The sequence below is a fragment of the Poecilia reticulata genome, chromosome 12 (assembly GCF_904066995.2).
Source record: "Poecilia reticulata chromosome 12, P_reticulata-male-v2, whole genome shotgun sequence".
Lineage (NCBI taxonomy): Eukaryota > Metazoa > Chordata > Actinopteri > Cyprinodontiformes > Poeciliidae > Poecilia > Poecilia reticulata.
In genome coordinates this window covers 26,516,523-26,532,486 of record NC_088841.1, presented here as the reverse complement: position 1 = coordinate 26,532,486, position 15,964 = coordinate 26,516,523, and the positions used below count along the sequence as shown (strand labels likewise).

Sequence of the window (15,964 nt, the reverse complement as noted above, 5' to 3'; positions counted from 1 at the left end):
TAACAAAATAAAACCTGGACAGTAGAAAACAAAGTATGAACATAAATTTCTGCGTGTTGCTGCATTCCAAATTAAACAGCCATTTTTAATTTTCTTTGACAGAAAGTTTGTCGTATTCATCCAGAATATTCCTGTATTATTCCTCACATTGTCCACCCGCGGCGTGGTTCAGCAAATTACCCAGAATGCATCACTGTAGCGCCATAGCCCTGTAGCGTTAGCATTAGCTGAACAAATGCTAATGATTCCTGTCGCTCGACTCAGCTTTCCACTAAAACTACGTCATGCTGCCATCTTGTTGAGCCTGGAGGATGTCCAAGTAGGCCCGGTTCTGGTCAGAACTTTGGACCTTCTCACGATGCCCGGTTCCTTTCCTTAAACTCGGAACCAAATAATTCACTGAAGCTTGAAAGCTGCGGCGCTGGGGAAGGATTTCGGCGGTGCACACCTGTTTTCCCAGGTGTTTCCTGTCTAATCAGAGCTCTGCTGCTCCCTGAAGGTCCGTCCACCTCCAGCCCGAACAGAACCGAACCGAGCCGCTCCGGTTGGTTCTGTAGGACCGGAGAGAGGAGAGCTTAAAAAACAAACTGTTAAAGGAGTTTATCTGAAAAACTGAATGTATTTATTAAAACATGAACTAAAACAATCATGATCACAACTTTTAATCTGTGATTCATGTTTGCAGCTTCACCATCATCACTTCCGTCTCCAAATAAAAGCATAAACCTGTTATATTAAGAATTAAATCGTTGATGTGTCAACATGCTGTGGCAAAAACATGATTAAAGTGTTTTAAATGTTAAAATAACAGGAGAAATTACAACAAAAATCTAAAACCCCGCAAAGTTTTACTGAAAATGCTCAGGTTTATGTAGTTTTTGGTAATAATTTGATTCCAGCCTTTTAATAAACTCAAAAATGTAAATAAAGGGGGAAAAAATGGCAAATGTTAAACAATGAAATCTAGAGTTGGAACACTGTAAAAAATCAAAGCATCAACTGCTTTTATTATGTAAACGTTTAATTCTAGTGCAGCGAGTTCAGTAATTATATTTCTACTATTATATTAAGACTCTTTAATTGGCGTCACAAACCGGATAATAATACCTTTAAAAGCCATTTGGGTATTTCAGAGAGGAGAAAATCAGGTGTTTGGTTTAAATGCTGAACTTGTTTCTCACATTTGCATGAGCAGAGACTCTGCTGCTCTTCAAGAGGAGAAACGAGACGCAACAAAACATTTATTCCCCGACTGGATTTGGAAATAATGTCAGGAATGTCATTTCCAGGGCGGCGTCATGACAAAGAAGGAAAAAAACCCAGTAAGAGGTGGAGAGAGAGGTTAGAACATCTGAGTGAGAACAAGACGAAGAGTAGAAGAAGAGTGAATGACGGGTGGAGGGACGGAATGAAAGGAGGGAGATAAAACGGAGCAGAGGAGGAGGAGGAGGAGGAAGAGGAGGAGGGCAGGTTGTTAATTTCAGGGTTGGTATCTCTGAGGCAGCAGAACCTCCAGGGTCAGCAGGCCTGGTGCTGGACGTCCATATCAAACAGAGCGAGGAGGAGGAGGAGGAGGAGGAGGAGGAGGAGGAGGAGGAGGAGGAGGAGGAGGAGGAGGAGGAGGAGGAGGAGGAGGAGGAGGAGGAGGAGGGTTAGCTGCTCCTGTTGTTCTGGTCCAATTAAATTCCTGCTTCTGCTGGAAATGTTTCTGTCTCTGTACATTCAGACCAGAAACAGAAAGAAACAGTGAAAAGCTGCTGCAGCATCAGGAAGCTGCAGCAGCATCAGGAAGCTGCAGGAGCATCAGGAAGCTGCAGCAGCATCAGGAAGCTGCAGCAGCATCAGGAAGCTGCAGCAGCATCAGGAAGCTGCAGCAGCATCAGGAAGCTGCAGCAGCATCAGGAAGCTGCAGCAGCATCAGGAAGCTGCAGGAGCATCAGGAAGCTGCAGGAGCATCAGGAAGCTGCAGGAGCATCAGGAAGCTGCAGCAGCATCAGGAAGCTGCAGGAGCATCAGGAAGCCGCAGGAGCATCAGGAAGCCGCAGCAGCATCAGGAAGCTGCAGGAGCATCAGGAAGCTGCAGCAGCATCAGGAAGCTGCAGCAGCATCAGGAAGCTGCAGCAGCATCAGGAAGCTGCAGCAGCATCAGGAAGCTGCAGCAGCATCAGGAAGCTGCAGGAGCATCAGGAAGCTGCAGCAGCATCAGGAAGCTGCAGCAGCATCAGGAAGCTGCAGCAGCATCAGGAAGCTGCAGGAGCATCAGGAAGCTGCAGCAGCATCAGGAAGCCGCAGCAGCATCAGGAAGCTGCAGGAGCATCAGGAAGCCGCAGGAGCATCAGGAAGCCGCAGCAGCATCAGGAAGCTGCAGGAGCATCAGGAAGCTGCAGCAGCATCAGGAAGCTGCAGCAGCATCAGGAAGCTGCAGCAGCATCAGGAAGCTGCAGGAGCATCAGGAAGCTGCAGGAGCATCAGGAAGCCGCAGGAGCATCAGGAAGCCGCAGCAGCATCAGGAAGCTGCAGGAGCATCAGGAAGCTGCAGCAGCATCAGGAAGCTGCAGCAGCATCAGGAAGCTGCAGGAGCATCAGGAAGCTGCAGGAGCATCAGGAAGCTGCAGCAGCATCAGGAAGCCGCAGCAGCATCAGGAAGCTGCAGGAGCATCAGGAAGCTGCAGGAGCATCAGGAAGCCGCAGCAGCATCAGGAAGCTGCAGGAGCATCAGGAAGCTGCAGCAGCATCAGGAAGCTGCAGCAGCATCAGGAAGCTGCAGGAGCATCAGGAAGCTCCAGGAGCATCAGGAAGCTGCAGCAGCATCAGGAAGCTGCGGCAGCATCAGGAAGCTGCGGCAGCATCAGGAAGCTGCAGCAGCATCAGGAAGCTGCAGGAGCATCAGGAAGCTGCAGCAGCATCAGGAAGCTGCGGCAGCATCAGGAAGCTGCAGCAGCATCAGGAAGCTGCGGCAGCATCAGGAAGCTGCGGCAGCATCAGGAAGCTGCAGGAGCATCAGGAAGCTGCAGGAGCATCAGGAAGCTGCAGCAGCATCAGGAAGCTGCAGCAGCATCAGGAAGCTGCAGCAGCATCAGGAAGCTGCAGGAGCATCAGGAAGCTGCAGGAGCATCAGGAAGCTGCAGCAGCATCAGGAAGCTGCAGCAGCATCGGGAAGCTGCAGCAGCATCAGGAAGCTGCAGGAGCATCAGGAAGCTGCAGGAGCATCAGGAAGCTGCAGGAGCATCAGGAAGCTGCAGCAGCATCAGGAAGCTGCAGCAGCATCAGGAAGCTGCAGGAGCATCAGGAAGCTGCAGGAGCATCAGGAAGCTGCAGCAGCATCAGGAAGCTGCAGGAGCATCAGGAAGCTGCAGGAGCATCAGGAAGCTGCAGGAGCATCAGGAAGCTGCAGCAGCATCAGGAAGCTGCAGGAGCATCAGGAAGCTGCAGGAGCATCAGGAAGCTGCAGGAGCATCAGGAAGCTGGAGCAGCATCAGGAAGCTGCAGCAGCATCAGGAAGCTGCAGCAGCATCAGGAAGCTGCAGGAGCATCAGGAAGCTGCGGCAGCATCAGGAAGCTGCAGCAGCATCAGGAAGCTGCAGCAGCATCAGGAATCTGCAGGAGCAGCAGGAAGCTGCGGCAGCATCAGGAAGCTGCAGCAGCATCAGGAAGCTGCAGCAGCATCAGGAAGTGCAGCAGCATCAGGAAGCTGCAGCAGCATCAGGAAGCTGCAGCAGCATCAGGAAGCTGCAGCAGCATCAGGAAGTGCAGCAGCATCAGGAAGTGCAGCAGCATCAGGAAGCTGCAGCAGCATCAGGAAGCTGCGGCAGCATCAGGAAGTGCAGCAGCATCAGGAAGTGCAGCAGCATCAGGAAGCTGCAGCAGCATCAGGAAGTGCAGCAGCATCAGGAATCTGTCACCAACCAGACGACAGAAGTTTATTTCCTCCATGTTGGATCAGAAACACAGACGTTCCCATCTCATCGTCGGCTTGAATCTCATTAACTTTGATCCTTCTGATGATTAATTTCAACGATTCTTCCTCCAGGATGGAAACATTATGGAGGAAAAACGTGAAAAGATTTGAAAACCGAATCAAAACCATTCACACCGACTGAAACCCTGAAAACCCGACAGACTGAAGCTGAGATTCCTCCGTCTGTTGGTGCTTCGGAGACGCTGATCAGCACGGCGTTGTCATGGCGACGCGTCATAACGATGAGCAAATACTTAGCAGCCTCAAAGCAAATGTTCAGTTACAACCTAAACGTTTAACTCGTTGGCAACATTTTCAGTTTGAAGCTAAATATTAAACGTTTATTTAACTTGCTAGCAAGTTAAATATGAGCCGAAAGGAACCGAATGTCTGGTTTCAATTTGAGCTGCAGTATATTTACTGCCCAACGTCCAAATGTGGCGTCTGTGAAACCTGCTTCACCTGGAGAGAGTGAAGGCCTGGAGCTCACTAATCTCTGAACCAAAGACGGACGGATGGGAGAGACACGGTGGTGGCAGCATCATGCCAGCTGGACTCTTCTACAAAGTGACGTTTAGCCAACAGCTGCAGGGAAGGAGAGCCATCCTGATGAAACTCTGACCTCCAGCAGAGAACAATCCCAGTTTCCTGGAGGAACCGATCCGTTCAGACGGTGTTCCTGCGAACCGGCCGCCTTCTCGTCCTGCAGCCTGTGGTGATTTCGCAGCAGCAATCAACGAGGCGACGACTCGCCGCGCCGCAGCGGGAAACTCTCTGATCCACTGCAACCTGCAAATTGGCTCTTCAGATTTTATTGCCTCCAATAAAAAAAAAAAATGTGAATAATTTCCTGGCAGATTCTGCAGCTGGAACAACAGAGTCTTCCGAGAGAGTCGACGGAGGCGGCTGCGCACGCAGCCACTCGTCTGCCGGGTTTTTCCGTGAGGGGAGATGGCGGTGACGGCGGTTGCCATGGTGACGGGGCTGGATGCCGGCCGCCCGGGTTCAGCAGGTGGAAGCTTTTACCTGGGAGATTTTGCTGGAAACGTTTTTGGATGTCAGGAAGAGAAAACCTGATTTTTTTTTTTTTATTCTTCAAACCCAGAAAGTTCAAAGTTTTTCCCTCCCACCACAAAATTTCCCGAGATTAACCTGAAATTCTCAGTTTCTTGGCAGGAATGTGTTTCTGTCTTCGCTCGTGATGCTTGTTCGGTCATTTATTTTTGCCTCGGACGCGTTAATGAGCAGCACGACCCCCTGATGCCGTCGCCTCGTCTTTGTGCTGCAGAATGTCAACGAGCCGTTTGGCTAACAAGTTAATTAAAACATCAATTAGTGGCCTGACCTCCGCCGCTGAAGGCAGCAGCACCTGGTGAGTCTCTGTGAGGAGCAGAAATCAAAGCTTGGAGGAAACAGCTGAACGCTGATGATGCACTTCAGTCAGAATGTGGCTCTGCTGGGAGAACAGGAGGGGAATGAACAGCAGCAGGTTTTTGTTTGTGGTCCAGTGAAACATCAGGATGAAGCTCATTTCAATCCAGCAGCTGAAAAATGTAGAAAACCTTTAAATTTATAGGGAGGAAAAAAAAAACAAAAATCCAGGAATAACAATAAGACGGATCGATTACTGGAAGCTGACAGTAAAGCATAAGAACCACTTCTGGTTCTGGAGCAGACAGAACGTTTTCCTCCTGACGGTCCGGTTGACCCGGTTTGGTTCAGAACCAGAACATCTGCTCCACCTCCAGCCTGTTCCCCTCCTGGCCTGTGGGGGCGCTGCACCAAGAACCACTGAAGGAAACGACACAGAAACCTCTGAGAGCAACTTCCTGTTTCACCACAAGATGGAGGATTTCTGCCGCTAGCGCTAGGCTAGCACGTTAGCTTTGGTTGTATTTACCCAGAATGCCCTGCGCCAGCAGATCAGCTGTTTTCTTCAGATGAGAACCGGATTTCACAAAAGAACCTGCAGTGTGAACGAGGCTTCAGCTTCACATACGGAAGTGACGCAGTTCAGGTTTTTTCTGGTTTTTACGACATAAAAGCGAAGCAACGGCGCGACCAGCCGCCAGGTGAGGGCGGGGCTGAGAAACAGGAAACGAGCAGAAACATGCAAATATCAACAGGAAGCCGAGAAAACACCCCGCGTTTACACACTGGGCGAGAGAAGACACTGAGAGAAGACACACACCTGCGCGGTTCAGCTGCACCGCGCAGGTGTGTGTGTGTGTGTGTGTGTGTCTGCTGACAGTGTGTGTGTGTGTGAGAAGCCCTGCAGTCTCGGTGTGTTTAGCCTCTGTTGGGCCTGACAGACAGCAGCCCATTAGTGAGACCGACACCGACAGGCAGCCGGTCTGCGCCGGTTCTCTGTCTCCGTGTCGGGGCTCCGCCGGCGGGCCGCCCGCTGCCAGCCTCCGGCTCACACACACACACACACACACACACACACACACACACACACACACACACACACACACACACACACACACACACACACACGGCGAGCCTCAGGTGGGAAACAACAGGTGAAATCCTGCGACCTGATTGGCTGGCAGACACTCAGGAATCTCTGACGTTTCAGCCTGCAATAAAAACTCAAAATGCTTTAAAACGAAGTTTCGTTTCGTTTCATATTAAACTCTCTGAAAAAGCGAAAATCTAACACTTAATGTAACACAAATATATTAATCAATGCGCAACATAAGACTGCTAAACCTGAACAAGCCAACAATCTGCTTTTTATTTGAATAATTTCAATTTATTTAAATTATCAGCAGGAAGCAAAAAAAGCACAAATTTGATGTAATTGGATTCAATCAACAAGTGAAGCAGCATCTTTTTGTGCTGCTAAATTATTGATCTGATTATTAATCTGCTCTTCATCCGTCAGATTCAGGAAGTCCTGATTATTCATGCAGCTTCTTCAGAAATGTGGACGCTGACGTTAGCGTTAGCTGCTACGTGTTAGCATTGAGATGCTATTTTAGTCGAAGCTACGGTTCAACTATTTTCCAGTGACCAATCAGATCCTTTAGAAGCAGAAACTGAAACGCAGTGGACCAGAGAAGACGCTTCACCGCTGCTGTTAGCGGGTGTAGCTGTGCGTCGGTTTAACAGGCGTACCAGAAACACACGTGTGCAAAGGTTCCGGCCGGAACCGTACGCATTAAAATCTTTAAAGTGCTAAAATCAATGTAATTAATTAATCAAAATGAATGCGTTAAAGCTGCAGTATGTAACTTTTACAAAAATGTTTTTAAACATTAACCAGTAGTTTGTTTTCAAGCAGCTTCTTAAGTTCTGATCCAACGCTGACTTCGCTGCTTCCAGTTCAGATTTTAATCAACTTATTCAAAACAAGGATGATCCAAATCCTCATCGTTCTGCTCACAACTGAGAAAAAGCAACAGATCAAATCATTACATTTCCCAACATCAAATCTGAGTAATTTTTAATTAATTAAATTATTACATTTGTAGTTTATTGCTTGGTCAGTAACAGAACATTTATTTTGGACACAGACGTCTTAAAAGATGCGTAAATGACAGAAATCCTGAGTTTTGTAATCAAGTAAAAACTAATTATGTTAGAGTAAAAAGTAGAGGTGTGCCGATTGATCGGCCACCGATCATAATCGGCCGATATTCGTGAAAAAGTGTATGATCGGTGATCATTGGCTCTTGTTGCCGATCACCTGCATCTCATTTCGCAGCCTGCCTGTGCAGCTGGTCTCCTCTTTCCTTCACTCTGCAAACGCGCAGCAACAAATCCTAAGTGATGTGGAACTATAACTATGACGCACTGAGTGAATGGGGAAGTTTGCGTGTTGCGGCGGAAAATTGAAGCACGTCAAAATGCATCAACACAACGAAGCTAATACGGCATAAAAACAATGACATACTTGACGGAGTTTAGTTACATGGAGGCTCACTGCAGTAAAAAAGACATATGGAGGATCAGATAGCAGGTAAAGCAGCACAGCTACAAACACTCACCCGGATTAGCATGACGGTCAGAAAGCTAAACAAATAACCCGCTAAATTATTTAAGTCTTGGAGCTGCGATGCAAGACGCTGGTTCTGCTCTCGCTGTTGAACCGCTGCTACGCTACAGGTAGTAATATTTCACAGACGGAGCGCCGCTTCTGGTCCACCTGGTAGTGACTCTCACACCGAACCTCTGCTTAAAGCTGCAGCATCTAACCTAAAAAATACATTTTACATACGTATTAAAACTTTCGCTGTCCTAACATGAGACTGATAATCTCTAAAAAATAATCGATCTCCTCCCTGCTCTGCATAATTACTCCGCTCAGTCAGAAACAGCCACTCAGAAGTAGCAGTAATCAGCTAGCCGCCATGCTAACAGGAAGTTTTCATTCAGTAACTCAGGATTGTTTATTGTAATGGATCCTGTATTTGACTTTGAATGTTAAGTTTTATACTTGAACTTTTTGGCAATGTTGAGAGGTTTTATTTTGACTCTTTGCATTATTTAGCCTCTTCAGAGCCTCCATATGTCATCAGTCTGTTAAAGATAGTTTTACTGATAGCAGGACAATTTGCACAATGCCTGTTTCGTTTAGTTTTCTTCTTGGAAAAAGTTATTAAAAACAAGTTTTTGTCTAAATTAAGGCGAATTCATGGTTCCTTTTTCCACATAATGTAACCGTAGTGTTTATGATAAAAAATTTTAAATAATAATTATAATTATGTGATCGGTATCGGTGATCGGCAGGAAAAAAAACCTGATCGGCGCATCTCTAGTAAAAAGTATTTGATAAAACGTCAGCTGAAATAGTAAGAAACTGGTAAAATGATCAATCATTCAATGTTCAGAACCACATAATCAGATTGACCAAAACATCAAATTTAGTGGAATCTTTTTGAATATTTTAAGGGCAAATGATGATAATTCATACAAAAAAATAGCAAAACGAGGCGAAATAAAAATCAGTTTCTTTCAATGAAAACCTGAAACTTCAACAGAAACTGCAGCTTTTTGGTTAAAACATGTTTTTCATGCGGTGGGTTGAAAATCCAGAAGTAAGAGTAGAAATACTTTATGGTAAAATGACTCAAAAGTAAAAATACTGCTAAAAGTAAAGTTTAAAAAATGTAGCTAGTTGCTAGCCTCGGTTTTACCACTAACAGGCGTTGGCAGCTGTTCTTTGTTGCCACGGTGACTGAATCTGTTTACCTGTCAGGTTGAAGAGTCGGAGGCTGCTCAGCCAATCAGAAGCCTCCGTCTCCGTCCCTGCGGTGGGACGTGCAGCAGTTCTAACCACTTTGAGCGTTAATCTTCCCTCCATCATAATTGCTGCCTTTGACAAACGTAGAGTGGTGTTGTGGGGTCGACCGGCGGGCTGGTGGGCCGGCGGGCCGCTCCCCGGGGCCAACGCTCGCCCTGTGTGTGTGTGTGTGTGTGTGTGTGTGTGTGTGTTAATCTGGAAAAAGTTCCAAATGTAATTACAGACTCTGAGAGTCGGAGGCTTAAGCTCTCAGAGGTCAGAGCAGCAGCTGCATAAAAATTAACGCCACAGATCCAAGAACGTAAAACTCATTTTCAAGGGTCAGATTTCACAACGGCTGCAGAAATAAATCTGCTCCCTGAAACCAGCCGCTCATTTCCATTCCTGTGAACAGAAGCAGGTCGTCCAGGCAGCAGGGCGGCGTTTTCCCAGCTGTTCACACACCAGGTGTTTCTCTGCGCCTGGATGGACCTGCTGGGGGGCGGAGCTTATCCCAGCGGGGGGCGGGGGGAAACGGGACGTTTTCCTCCAAAAATGACCGTTTGCTTCTGTTCTGCTGCTGCCAGCAGATCTGATTACACCAAATGTATTTCAGATTGTTCTCTAATGTTAGAAACCACAGCATCGTTACAGCCGCGTGACTCCGCCTCCTTGCTTCTTCTTCTGTGGTATTGTTGGTGCATTGCGTTATCCTGCTTATGGGGCTGTTGTTAATATATTTTTAAAGGTTTTGTTGGCTCTAGTGGCTTTTATTTGAAAGTAGTTTGACAGGAAGGAGGGGGAAGACGGGCGGAAAATGTCACCAGGCCGGGAATCGAACCTGTGACCACCGGCATGAGGACTAAGGCCTCCATACGTGGGTTGTGCTTTTTGCCCCTGCGCCTCCACAGCACCCCAATATTTTTTATTTTTACCCACATTAAACTTTATTAAAGTTTATTCCGGCTCTTTTACTGAAAAGTCGACTTTCAGATCAACCTTCACTAATTTATCAAACTTGGTAAAAATAGAAAACGTCTTGAACGAAAGTGACCCGAACTCTGAACACAGCTGAACCCGAAATAATTTCAAAATCAGACATAAAACATGTGTAAAATCAAAGAAAAATACTTCATCTGCTTGATTTTACTTTATGTTACAGTATATAAATTAAGGACGTCTCTGCGCTACAAACTCCTTATTTTTCATTTTAAAATACCCTCTTTCAACCTGAGTGACGTCGGCCCCCCCCCCCCCACCTTCTTCAAATCAGACGAAATTGGTGTCAAACGTTTGTGCAGCAGAATTTTTTGTTTGTGAAGATATGAAGAAATGTTTCTAGAGGTCATCCAAGGTCAACCAGTACCCCACTTTTTTCAAATCAGACAAAATGGGTGTCAATCAACTCGGCTGCGTTTGTGCTGCTTTGGCTTTGAAGATATTAATGAAAGTGTAAAGGTCAAAAGGTCAACCAGCCCCCCCCCCCACCCCCACACTTTTATGAAATCAAACAAAATTAGTGTCAAACGTTAGTGCTACGTTTGTGCAGCAAAAATTTTCGTTTGTGCCGCTATCATTTTAAAGATATAAAGAAAGTTGGATTTCATAAAAGTTGAGGGGCTGGTTGACCTTTTGACCTTTACACTTTCATTAATATCTCCAAAGCCAAAGCAGCACAAACGAAAATCTTTGCTGCACAAACGCAGCACAAACGTTTGACACTAATTTTGTTTGATTTCATAAAAGTGTTGGGGGGGGGGGGGGGCTGGTTGACCTTTTGACCTTTACACTTTCATTAATATCTCCAAAGCCAAAGCAGCACAAACGAAAATCTTTGCTGCACAAACGCAGCACAAACGTTTGACACTAATTTTGTTTGATTTCATAAAAGTGTGTGGGGGGGGGGGGGCTGGTTGACCTTTTGACCTTTACACTTTCATTAATATCTCCAAAGCCAAAGCAGCACAAACGAAAATCTTTGCTGCACAAACGCAGCACAAACGTTTGACACCAATTCTGTCTGATTTGAAGAAGGTGGGGGGGGCCGACTTCACTCAGGTCCTCTTCCAGCATCTACTCTGCTGTTTTCTAGCGTTTCCAGTCGGAGGACGGCGAGTTTCGTAGAAATAATCGCATCGGTGAGTGAAACTGAAAGGAAATGCGGCTTTTCCAGGATTTCCCTGCCGGATTCTCAACGAGGGAAAAAACGTTCCGGCTGTAAATATCGGTTTGTTCATCATCTCAAGGCAAGAAGGAAACTGGTCTGTCCTGCTTTTACAGGCAGATATGAAATGAAAGGTGAAACCGAGGAGCCAACAGGCGACGGGTTCAGAGTTACACTGTAAAAAATTAACTTTTTTAACCTGTAAAGAAAAACTGGGGTTTAATTTTTTAAAATCATATTTTCATCATGTCGTACTTATTTTTAAATGTTAATTTTAAACTAAATATTAAGTTATAAATGTAGATATTTAGTTTACAAACGGTGGCCTTAGGATCGCATTTCTGCTTTTTGCGGATGATGTGGTTCTGTTGGCTTCATCGGATCGTGATCTGCAGCTCTCGCTGGAGCGGTTCGCAGCCGGGATGAGGCTCAGTGCCTCCAAATCCGAGGCCATGGTCTTGAGCCGGAAAAGGGTAGAGTGCCTTCTCAGGGTCAGGGGGGTCGTCCTGCCTCAAGTGGAGGAGTTTAAGTATCTGGGGATCTTGTTCACGAATGAGGGAAGAAGGGACATCGACAGGCGGATTGGGGCAGCGTCTGCCGTGAAGCGGGCGCTGTACCGGTCCGTCGTGGTGAAGAGAGAGCTGAGTCAAAAAGCGAAGCTCTCGATTTACCGGTCGATCTACGTTCCCACCCTCATCTATGGACATGAGCTTTGGGTCATGACCGAAAGAACGAGATCACGGGTACAAGCGGCTGAAATGGGTTTCCTCCTCCGCAGGGTGGCTGGGCTCTCCCTTAGAGAGAGAAGCTCGGTCATCCGGGAGGGACTCAGAGTAGAGCCTCTGCTCCTCCACGTCGAGAGGAGCCAGTTGAGGCTCGGGCATCTGGTCAGGATGCCTCCTGGACGCCTCCCTGGTGAGGAGTTCAGGTCCCACCGGGAGGAGGGGAGACCCAGGACACGCTGGAGGGACGATGTCTCTCTATGGCCTGGGAACGCCTTGGGGTTCCTGGAGGAGCTGGAAGAGGGAAGTCGGGGCCTCCTGAGGCTGCTGACCCCGCGACCCGACCCCGGATAGGATGGATGGATGGATAGTTTACAAACTAAATCTTTAGCTAGCTCAGAGCTAAGTATTTTGTCTACCAACTAAAAATATTTAGCTTTGAGCTGATTTTAGCTTGATAGCTTAATATTTAGTTTGGAGCTAAAAAGCATTAAGTCATAAACTGAATATTGTTTTGTTAGATGAACATCCAGGTTGAAGTTTGTAAACTAAACATTTAGTTTACAAGGTAAATATTTAGCTTGGTAAGTAAATACTAAATATTTTTGGTTTTAAAATGAGACATTTACGAATTAAATTAAGCCCCATTTTCCTTATGACAGAATAAATAACTAGAATTATACTAAAATAATTAAAATAGTTAGTTTTTGACTGACTACAAACATCTTCCCACAGACACAAGAGCGGGTCTAGAACTGAGCCCTGAGGGACACCGTAACTGGGAGCTTCTGTGTTTTCAGGGATATTTTAAATATTTAATGAAATATTAAACATTTCCAGACACTTGATTAGCTGCATAAAATCATAAACACGGTTAGAAACCCTTAAAATGTTGAAGCCGTTTGGAAATGAGGATTAAACGGGATCATCGTTTCTCCTACCAGAACCGGGAGCTTCTTTCTCTCTTTCTTTCTCTCTTTCTTTCTTTCTTTCTTTCTTTCTTTCTTTCTTTCTTTCAAGAAACAAACCTTTAAACATCCGACAGAAGCTGGACTTCACCTTTCTTTGACTCCTTTCATGGTTTTTTTTACACAATCACAATTTAAATGCTGTGATTTTTTTGCAGATTTTCCCACACGATGTTCTAAAAACGTTAGCTTGTTAGCTTGTTAGCTTGTTAGCAGGTTGATCTGGCGCTATAGGTAGGGCTGCATCAGTTGACAAATTGAGATTTATTTTTAGACGTGATACAATTGGGACAGGACTAGTTTTAAATAAAAGTATATTAAAAATCTGGGGATAAAAACAGTCTCGTCTCCTACAGCAACATGCTACGCATTATTAGCATTATACTAGTGAAAACTACACATGTTGGTTGAAACGTATTCCTCATTTCTTTCCTTCGGCGCGGCATTCCTCCACAGATGCTGTGTTTGTTTTCCCACTGTTGCCACGGAGACACTTTTAATCATCTTTAATTAGGGCTGCGGGGGCCCTCCGGCTGGACGCCAGGTCAGTCGATGGCCGTCTGAAACGCTAACGTGACCCGTGTTGATTCCCCAGCCGGAGACTCCGTCTAATCTGGGCTCAGCGCTCCGGACGTCTTCGGGCTGCGGCTGCTGTTGCGTCTGCTCTTAGCGGGGGTCACGGGCGCTCTCATGAATTGTGAGGTTAATGGAAAACACACGGAGAACCTGTGTGTACACGCAGGATAATAACCCGCCGGCGTAATGGACGGTTTCACGCTGAGTGCTTCTCGCCTCCATGGAATCCATTTTAATCAGGATGAGAGCAAACTTGGAGGGTATTATCCCACTTATGCTCGCGCCACTTGCCAATACATTTTTATTAAACTCAACACATCGTGTTTTTAATTTATACATCATTTATGCTGTCCTGCATAAACATGAGGGGGCTGTAAAGGGCTGCCTGCATCGGACCAGAGCTGATCGGCTGCCAGCCTGGAAAGGGGACATTTTCTGGGTCAGGTGTGGAAACGGAGGTCAGAAAAACAAACACACACCTGACTTTGTCTTCCACTTAATTAATGGTGAAAATGGACGTACGCTCGGTGACATTCTGTGCATTTCCTCCTGTTGGAGTGGAAACCCTCTGGGAATGATTTTGACATTAACACACTGAGGATGCCACTGCAAATCACTTTGCTTCTAAAAGTCGCATCATGTGCCACTAATGTGGTTTTTTCCCTCCGTTCCTAATTATCCCTTGATTAGAAATAACGTGGACAGACATTTAATGGATGTGCATCATACGACGTTTGCTGAAAGAAACAAACCTTTAAACATCCGACAGAAGCTGGACTTTTTTTACACAATCACAATTTAAATGCTGTGATTTTTTTGCAGATTTTCCCACACGATGTTCTGAAAACGTTAGCTTGTTAGCTTGTTAGCTTGTTAGCTTGTTAGCAGGTTGATCTGGCGCTATAGGTAGGGCTGCATCAGTTGACAAATTGAGATTTATTTTTTAGACGTGATACAATTGGGACAGGACTAGTTTTAAATAAAAGTATATTAAAAATCTGGGGATAAAAACAGTCTCGTCTCCTACAGCAACATGTTGCGCATTATTAGCATTATACTAGTGAAAACTACACATGTTGGTTGAAACGTATTCCTCATGCTAAAGATGTTGTTAAAGTGATTGGATTCATGGAAGCGGCGGCATTACATTTTCTTACAAACTCGGTAAATAATTATGAATAAACACTAATAATGACAAAGCAATAGCTGTTCAAAAACGTATATTTAGAATCAATTTAAGTCTTTGTGAAACAAATACATCTAATTCATAGATTAGCATATAAAAAAAAATTAGCTTGCTTCGTTTTAAACGGCTGGAGTTCAGCGCCGTGACGGTTGCTAGGCGACGGCACATGCGCCGAGGTAAGGGCGGGAAATGGCCAACCCGGAAGGAGTGGACCTCGCCCACGGCATCATGGCGGACTGACGTCAGCTACAGTAACGGCTCCGTGTTCAGGTGTGAAACCGTCTGAAATGGTTACAAAAGCGTTAGAGAGCCGGACAGACATGAAGACAGCAGGGAATCAAACGGAGCCGGTACAGGTGGAGCACGGCGGGGGGTTTTTTTACGGACCAAGATGGCGGCGGATGTCATCAACTACAGGTGAGCAAAGTGTCAGTGCGGATGTTTTCTAGGCTTCATCTCCACTGGTGTTCATATGAATCATCATCCTTTGTTTATTGTCTTGTGTTCAAAAAGCAGAAACCTGTAAATGATGGCCGCTGCCTCACAGCTGGTATCATTGAAAATCACCATCTTTGCCGACATGACTTCCAGTTTTCACTGTTTGGCTCAGGAAAAAGGATTCCGTCTCCATAGCAACTGGTAACTCGGCGTCTGCTTCTCATGTCAATGCATCATTTTGTGTTTAAAACCAGAACCGAAACATGTCGACTGAAAACGGAAAGACGAAGTTCAGGTCTGAGAAGCACGGCAGTGGCAGCATCATGGCGCCTTCACAGAACGTGAGACGGAAACACAACGGACAAAGGAAGTAGAAGTTTGGGTCCAAATGGGTTTGGACTAGGGCTGAAACGATTCCTCGAGTGATTCGAGAACCTCGATTATTAAAATCCCTCGAGGAAAATTGACCTGCCTCGAAGCTTCGTTAATTTATGTTTTATCATTTAGCGCACCGTGTTTCAGCCGGAACATTATTTGCGTTGCGCGGAGCTCTGACTTCCGCCTCTGAGTTGTTGACGGAAGCTACGTGTTAGCGGCATAACGTCCAATCTTCAAGTTCGGCCCGCGGGGATTTTACTGATTGGTGATAATTCCGGGTTTTCATCGTTTTTGTGGGACCAATAAACATCCTTAAAATGACCGGCGCGATGCCGGGAGTCCGG

The 15,964-nt window shown here is 46.0% G+C and overlaps 1 protein-coding gene across 1 annotated transcript; it reads left to right on the top strand.

Moving 5' to 3' along the window:
* The first annotated feature begins 11,232 nt into the window (after nt 1–11,232).
* Nucleotides 11,233–15,706, top strand: LOC103460249 (uncharacterized). Its single transcript, XM_081613883.1, has 2 exons — nt 11,233–15,221; nt 15,318–15,706. The coding sequence occupies exon 1, from the start codon at nt 11,775–11,777 to the stop codon at nt 12,426–12,428; it is 654 nt and encodes a 217-aa protein (XP_081470009.1). The 5' UTR covers nt 11,233–11,774; the 3' UTR covers nt 12,429–15,221; nt 15,318–15,706.
* Nucleotides 15,707–15,964: the final 258 nt, after the last annotated feature.